The sequence below is a fragment of the Gavia stellata genome, chromosome 33 (genome assembly GCF_030936135.1).
Source record: "Gavia stellata isolate bGavSte3 chromosome 33, bGavSte3.hap2, whole genome shotgun sequence".
NCBI classification, from domain to species: Eukaryota; Metazoa; Chordata; class Aves; order Gaviiformes; family Gaviidae; genus Gavia; species Gavia stellata.
This window is the reverse complement of record NC_082626.1, coordinates 876,249-884,396: the sequence shown is the minus strand read 5'-3', so window position 1 is coordinate 884,396 and position 8,148 is coordinate 876,249. Positions and strand designations below refer to the sequence as shown.

General features: G+C 70.1%; 1 protein-coding gene across 1 annotated transcript; it reads right to left on the bottom strand.

The window, feature by feature from the left end:
- Positions 1–52: 52 nt before the first annotated feature.
- ANKRD35 (ankyrin repeat domain 35) lies at positions 53–7,806 on the bottom strand. Its single transcript, XM_059832065.1, has 12 exons — positions 7,768–7,806; positions 6,117–6,247; positions 5,935–6,023; positions 5,612–5,676; positions 4,605–4,662; positions 4,409–4,479; positions 4,218–4,324; positions 3,361–3,524; positions 1,713–3,262; positions 414–503; positions 272–337; positions 53–112 (listed from the first exon to the last, which is right to left on the bottom strand). Exons 1-12 carry the CDS (start codon positions 7,804–7,806, stop codon positions 53–55), a joined length of 2,490 nt encoding a protein of 829 aa, XP_059688048.1.
- Between the last annotated feature and the right edge of the window lie 342 nt (positions 7,807–8,148).

The window sequence follows — 8,148 nt, the reverse complement described above, 5'->3', positions numbered from 1 at the left end:
CTCCTCCGCTTTAATGCCTTGGGGGGCGGTGGGAGCGGACTCCTCCGGCCCCTCACTCCCCCGTCCGCAGGATCCGCAGCAGCATGGCGTGGACGCCCTCGTCCATGAAGCCCTGCGGGGAGGAGAGCTTGGCCGTGGGGCCGGACCCGACCTCCCGGGGGGGACCCAACCCGGGTGCCGGGCTCCCAGTTGGGGTTTTCCAGCATGGCAGCCAAAATCGTCCCCCCGCCGCCCCGCGTCACCCCGAAGCGCGGGGGACGGGGGGTCCCACCTGGGCAGCGTTGAGCAGGTGGGTCCTATAGACGGCCACGATGTCCCGGTGGTTTTTCTGCTGGACCTGGGGAGAAGAGGAAGGTGGGGCGATGAAGAGGGTGACGAGGTGCCAGCGGGTGACGCCGGGTGCTGGCACCCACCTCCAGCTGGAGCTGGAGCCGGGCGCTCTGGCTGCGGAGCCCCAGCACCTCCGCCGACAGCTTCTCCGTCTCCGCCAGCAGCTTCTTCATCTGGGGTGGGGTACGGGGGGCGAAGTCGGGGCGCTGGGGGGACCGGCCGCTCCCCGGCACACCCCGGGGTTGGCCCTTTGCTGCCCGTCTTCCCCCCGGCCCCCAAATACCTCCGGGGGCCGGACGCAGGTGGGAAGAAGCCCCCGGTTGCCCCAGAGGTCCCGGGGAGCCCCCGGCCCCCCAGCTCGGCTCCGGGGTGTGGGGCTGGCGAAAGGCGGGGTAGGGGACAGGGCAGGGGTGGGAGGGGATGGCGATGGTGATGGGGACAGATGGGGGGGACAGGGATGGGAAGGGGACGGTGACGGGCACCGCAATGGGAAGGGGGTGGCAATGGGGACGGCAATGGGGACGGTGATGGGGAGGGGACAGCAATGGGGACAGCGATGGGGAGGGGACGGTTATGGGGACAGCGATGGGGACAGCGATGGGGACAGCGATGGGGTGGGGACGGTTATGGGGACAGCAACCAGCAACAGGGACAGCAACGGGGAGGGGATGGTGATGGGGACAGTGATGGGGACAGCGATGGGAAGGGGATGGTGATGGGGAGGGGACAGTGATGGGGAGGGGACAGCGATGGGAAGGGGATGGTGATGGGGAGGGGACAGTGATGGGGAGGGGACAGCGATGGGAAGGGGATGGTGATGGGGAGGGGATGGTGATGGAGACAGTGATGGGGACGGTGATGGGAAGGGGATGGTGATGGAGACAGTGATGGGGACGGTGATGGGGACAGTGATGGGGATGGTGATGGCAAGGGGACAATGATGGGGAGGGGACGGTGATGGGGACAGCAATGGGAAGGGGACAGTTATGGGGACAGCAACAGCAACAGGGACAGCAACGGGGAGGGGACAGTGATGGGGACAGTGATAGGAAGGGGACAGTGATGGGGAGGGGACGGTGATGGGGAGGGGACAGTGATGGAGACAGTGATGGGGACGGTGATGGGAAGGGGACGGTGACGGAGACAGTGATGGGGACGGTGATGGCAAGGGGACAGTGATGGGGAGGGGACGGTGATGGGGAGGGGACAGTGATGGGGAGGGGATGGTGATGGGGAGGGGACGGTAATGGGGAGGGGACAGTGATGGGAAGGGGATGGTGATGGGGAGGGTGATGGGAAGGGGACGGTGATGGGGAGGGAGTGCCGATGGGAAGGAGCCGCCGTCGCTGCCAGCCCGTGTCCCAGCCCAGCGCGGCCCTTACCTTCCCCTCCTTGTCCCGGCAGGCCCTGGAGAGCTCGCCCGCCCTCGCCCGCAGGCTGCCCACGCTCCGCTCCAGCCCCTCCGCCTTCTCCCGCAGCTCCCGCGCCTCCCGCTCCCGCTCGGCCGCCCGGGCCTCCGCCGCCTCCTTCGCCCGCTTCTCCTCCGCCGCCGCCACCCGCCAGCGCTCGGCCTCGGCCCCCGGCTGCTCCCCGGGGAGCTCCCGGCCGCGCAGGGCGGCGGCGGTGACGGCGAGCCGCTCCAGCAGCCGCAGCACGCGGGGACCCGGTGCCGTCCCCAGCTCCTCGACCAGTTCGCCCAGCGCGTCCTCCAGCTGGCCCAGTAGCCCAACCCCGGCGTCCCCATCCCCGTGGGTGCCATCACCCTCCATCTCTGCAACGAGTTGCAAGGCCTCATGCTGGGACCTCACCAGCCCGTCCAGCTTGTGGTGCAGCTCCCGCAGGATGCCGGCGCTGGCATCACCGGCCGCCTCCCGCACCCTCTCGCCCACCCCGTCCCGCAGCGCCGCCAGCTCCCGCCGCTGCCCCGCCAGCCTCCGCCGGAGCCTCGCCACCTCCTCCCGCTCGGCCGCCAGCGCCTGGGCCAGGGCGGCCGCTCCGGGACCTTCCGCCGCCGGTTCGGCGCCGGGGTCCTGCTCCCGCAGCCCCCGCAGCTCCTCCTGCAGCCGCTCCCGCTCGCGGCCCAGCCGGGCCAGCTCCCCCAGGAGCATCCCGTTGCTCTCCTTCAGCTCCAGCATCTCCTTCTCCACGCTCCCACCCTCCCTCGGCAGCTCCTCTCGGTTCTTCCCACCCGGAGCCGGCTCCGTGCCGTTCACCGGGCACTGGGAAGGTGCCGTCCCAGCGAGCGGCCGCTCCGGCTCCCGACGGAGGTTTTCCAGGAGGACGCGGGATCCCTCAAGCATCTTGGCGTGGGTCTCGTCGGCGCGGCTCAGCGTCTGCTCCAGCCCCACCACCATCTTCTCCCAAGCCGCCAAGCTTTTCCGGACGGCGTCGGCCGACACCACCTCGTAGTGCAGTTTGCTCCGCAGGGCTTCCTCCACCTCCTTCCGCAGCCCCTTGCTCCGGGTGAAGGCGCTCGCCTTCGCCGCCCGCATTTTGGCACACTCGTCCCCCAGCCAGGTCAGGAACGGGGCCAGCGCCGGCACTCCGTTATCACCGTCGAGCTGTGCCGCGGCTGGGTGTCCTCCATCCCCCTCTTCCTCGGCCATCATCCTCTTCCTCAGCTCCCCCACGTGCTGGGCCAGGAGATCCAGGCAGGCACCATCCTCATCCTCAGTCCCGTCCCCGGCTTCGCAGCCGGGCAGGAGCCGTGCCAGCTCCCGCACCCGCTGCCGGATGCTGTTGGCAGTGGCCGCCAGCCGCTGGCATTCCCGCGTCTTCCTCGCCAGCCGCTCCTGCAGCCGCCGCACCCGCTGGGCATCGCACCCATCCCGCTGCTCTTCATCCTCCTCCTCCTCGCTGTCGCTGCCTGGGGTCTCCTCTTCTTGGCTTCCCACCTGCGGCGCGGGGTCCCCGGCACAGCCAGCGCCGTTCTCTGCCGGGAGGAAAAGAACCAACCCTTGGTTTTCCCCTTTTTCTCCTAAAATAAGCAGCTGGGCGAGGCGGGGTGGGCGATGGCGGGTGGGGGCTCACCTCTCGCCCCGCCGCGGGCGCCGCGCAGGAGCCGCCGGAGCGCGCGGCTGGGGGTCTGTCCCGCGTAGTGCCAGCGGTCCTGGTCCCCCATGGCCGCCCCGTGGCTCAGCAGCAGCTCGGCCGACTCCACGCTGCAGTGCTCGCAGGCCAGCGTCAGGGCGGTCCTGCGGGAGTGGTGGCACGGTGACACGGTGACAAGATGGCATGGTGGCACAGCGGCGTGGTGGCACAGTGGTGTGATGGCACGATAGCACAGTGGCACAATGGCACAGTGCATGATGGCATGGTGGCACAGTGGCATGATGGCACGGTGACACAGTGACACAATGGCATGGTGGCACAGCGGCGTGGTGGCACAGTGGTGTGATGGCATGACAGCATGGTGGCACAATGGCACAGTGCATGATGGCATGGTGGCACAGTGGCACAATGGCACAGTGGCACGGTGGCATGGTGGCACAATGGCACAGTGGCATGGTGGCACAATGGCATGGTGGCATGGTGGCACAGTGGCATGGTGGCACAATGGCACAGTGGCATGGTGGCATGGTGGCACAATGACACGGTGGCATGGTGGCACAATGGCATGGTGGCACGGTGGTATGGGTCCCTCCCCACCCCTTTCCCGCCATCTCCCTGGGGACCGCTCTCCGCAGCGGTGGCTTTCCACGGAGACCTGTGTCCCTTGGGGACAGGGGACAGCACCGGAGCTGTCTTTGCGTGAGGCACTTCCACGGCTCCCGTGGAGCAGAGCCATCGCCCCATCGCCCCAGGCATGGGGGCAGAGCGGAGACCCCCCCCCTCCCCGTCACCCCCAAATGTCCTACAAGTGTCCCCGTGTCCCCGCGGCCACTCACTTCTTGTCCTTGTCGGCCAGGTTGGGGTCGGCCCCTCTCTGCAGGAGCTGGGCGCAGATGGCAGCGTGGTTCCCCCGCGCCGCCAGCATCAGGGGGGTCTGCCCGTGCTGGGGGGGACGCGAGGCGCCCGTCAGCCCCCGCTGTCCCCTGCCACCCCCGGCCACCCCCTCCCCGCCGTGGTCCCCACTCACGGCGTCGGTGACGTCCAGGAGGGCCTCGTGGTCGCAGAGCAGCAGGACGCTGGAGGCGCAGCCCGAGGAGGCTGCGGGGGCCATGTCAGCGCGGGGGGGGTCTCTCTTGGGGGGGGTCAGATGGGCCCCCCCATAAGAGCCTTCAGTGCCGCCCCCCCCCCGGTCCCAGCCTGGTCCGGGGACCCCCGGCACTCACCGGCCCAGTGCAGGGGGGTTCGGTTCTGTCCGTCCACGTGGCCCTCGTTGGCACCGTACTGGGGGGGGGACAGCGGGCAGGGACCCTCCCCGAGCCGGGGACGGGGACAGGACCGGGCGTCCTGCCCTGCCCCTTCCCAGCCCTACTCCCATCCTCATCCTCACCCCTGCCTCCACCCCGTCCCCATCCCTGTCCTTGTCCCCAGCCCTGTCCCCATCCCTGTCCCCAGCCCCAGCTCCATCCTCATCCCCTTCTGCATCCCCATCCCTGTCCTTCTCCCTATCCTTATCCCTGTCCCCATCCCCAGCACCATCCTCATCTTCCTCTGCATCCCCATCCCCATCCTTGTCCCCATCCCTGTTCCCATCCCCATCCCTGTCCTTGTTCCCATCCCTGTCCCCATCCCCAGCACCATCCTCATCTTTCTCTGCATCCCCATCCCCATCCTTGTCCCCATCTCTGTCTTTGTCCCCGTCCCTGTCTTTGTCCCCATCCCTGTCCCTATCCCCATCCCATCCCCATCCCTATCCCCATCCCCAGCTCCATCCTCATCTTCCTCTGCATCCCTGTCCCTGTCCTTGTCCCCATGCCCATCTCTGTCCTTGTCCCCATCTCTGTCCTTGTCCCCAGCCCTGTCCTTGTCCCCATCCCCAGCTCCATCCTCATCTTCCTCTGCATCCCCATCCCCATCCCTGTCCCCATCCATGTCCTTGTCCCCATCCCCGTCCCTGTCCCCAGCCCCATCCCTGTCCCCAGCCCCATCCCTGTCCCCAGCCTCAGCTCCATCCTCATCCTCCTCTGCATCCCCGTCCCCATCCCCATCCCCGTCCCCATCCCCGTCCCCGTCCCCATCCCCATCCCCATCCCCATCCCCATCCCCATCCCCATCCCCGTCCCCATCCCCGTCCCCGTCCCCGTCCCCATCCCCATCCCCATCCCCATCCCCGTCCCCATCCCCGTCCCCGTCCCCATCCCCGTCCCCGTCCCCGTCCCCGTCCGGCCCGTACCTGCAGCAGGACCTTGACGCACTGGGGCTGGCAGGCGATGGTGGCCAGATGCAGAGCGGTGCTGCCTGCAAGAGACGGGCGGGCTGGGCACCGGCAGCCGCGGGGGACACCGGGGACACGGCCAGCGCGGAACCCCCGGGGGACACTTCGCCGCGGGGACATCTTGCCCCGGCGTGGCAGGACAGGGCGCTCCCCCGGGGCTCGGTGCCTTGGGGCGCAGGTCTGGGGTATGCTCAGCCCTTCGCCGTCACCCGGAGGGGACACGGGGACCTGTGGCTGTGTCCCCCCGTGCCAGGAGTGTCCCCACCGGTGTCCCCACTCACCGTCATCGTTCTTCTCGTTAATGGGGGCCCCGTGGGCCAGCAGCAGCGTCAGGCACTCGGTGAGACCCTTGGACGCGGCCAGGTGGAAGCTGGAGGGGGGCGAGAGGTGGCTGCGACCGAGGTCCCCACCCGCCACCCCGGGGACCCCCGTGTGTCCTTGTCCCCCCCCCGGGCTGACGTACGCGGATTGCCCCACGGCGTTGAGCTTGGCGGGCCGGGCGGTTTTGCGGGCGGCGAGGGCGGACACCCTGCCCACGTCACCCTTCTCCACCGCTTCCAAAAGTTTCTGGTCCTGCTTGTTCCAGCTCTCAACCTGGAGGGGCGGCGAGCGGCTCCGGGGGGGCTGCGGGGACGGGACCCCCGCCCTGCCCCGCCGGGCGGCGAGGGGAAACTGAGGCACGGCTTCCCCAGGCAGAAGGGCCACAGCAGAGGCAGCGCTTTGGGGCTGACCCCTCTTTTGGGACATGCCCCCCGGGCGCCTCCCTCCACAGTGCCATGGAGCCGTGCCTCAGTTTCCCCACTTGTTGGGGCACTCCATCAGGGATGGGGTGCTGGGGACCCCGAGTCCCCGCGGAGCCCGGCCCTGGGTGCCGGCTGGGGAAGGCGAGGCGAGGCAGGCGAGCGTGTCCCTGCCTGCGCCTGCCCGGCTGGTTTGTCAGGCTGCCGCCGCGCCGTGCCGGGCCCCACCGCGGTGCGGGTGTGGGTGGGCACCGGGGCCGAGCACCGGGACCGGGCGCCAGGCTGGGCATGGGGACCCGCAGCGGGGCCAGGTTTGGGGCGAGCTCTGGGGCCGGGCACTGGGGCTCAGGGCTGAGCATCGGGGCCGGGATTGGGACTGGGATTGCAGCCGGCATCGGAGCTGGGATTGGGATTGCAGACGGCATCGGGGCCGGGACTGGAGCTGGGGTTGCAGCTGGCATTGGGGCCGGCATCGGAGCTGGGACTGGGATTGGGATTGCAGCCGGCATCGGGGCTGGGACTGGGGCCGGGACTGCAGCTGGGATTGCAGCCGGCATCGGAGCTGGGGTTGGGATTGCAGCCGGCATCAGGACTGGGATTGGGGCTGGGAATGCAGCCAGCATCGGGGCCACCATCGGAGCTGGGATTGGGATTGCAGCCAGCATCGGGGCCGGGACTGGAGCTGGGGTTGCAGCCGGCATCGGGGCCGGCATCGGAGCTGGGATTGCAGCCGGCATCGGAGCTGGGATTGGGATTGCAGCCGGCATCGGGGCCGGGACTGGAGCTGGGGTTGCAGCCGGCATCGGGGCCGGCATTGGAGCTGGGATTGCAGCCGGCATCGGAGCTGGGATTGGGATTGCAGCCGGCATCGGGACTGGGATTGGGGCTGGGACTGCAGCCGGCATTGGGGCCACCATCGGAGCTGGGATTGCAGCCGGCATCGGAGCTGGGATTGGGATTGCAGCCGGCATCGGGACTGGGATTGGCGCCAGGACTGCAGCCGGCATTGGGGCCACCATCGGAGCTGGGATTGCATCCGGCATCGGGGCCAGGACTGGAGCTGGGGTTGCAGCCGGCATCGGGGCCAGGATGGCAGCCGGCATCGGGGCAGGACCGGCACTGAGCGCCACGGCCGGATGGGGTTCAGGACCGGCGGGCACGCGGGGCCGGCTGGCGGCGGTGGGGGCGCAGCACCCCCTCACCCCAAATGTGGCCGAAGCCCCCCCAGCCCCCCCAGGCACCGTGGCAGCACCCATGGGTGCGGGCAGGGCACCGAGGCTGGGTGTTGCCGCCATCCACAGGGGTGGGGAGGGGGTCCCCAACCCCGGGACAGGCGGGGGTCCCCCCCACGCATGGGGGGGCCCCGGGACTCACCGCCACCTGCGAGCTGGAGCAGGAGAACATCCGCTTCATGGCGGCCGGGGGGGCCTCCCCGGGACCCCCTACCCCCCGCCGGGCCGGGGTGGGTGCGGGTGCCGCGAGCGTCGGAGGCGTGTGGGTGCGGGCGCCTTGGGTGCGCGTCCTCCACCCCGTCGCCTCCCCACGCCCGGGGCTGGCTCGCGCCCAGCCCAGGCTTGTCCCGTCACCTCCCCGGGGACCTCCCGCTCGCCGAAACCTGTCCCCGCCACCCCACCCCGGGCACCCCAGCCACGGGCGCCCACCACCGTGGCGTCAGGCACCGTGCAAAGAGCAGCCTGCTGAGAACGGACACGCTCGGCTCACCCTAAGGGGACAAGGGAGGGACAGGCTGGGGAC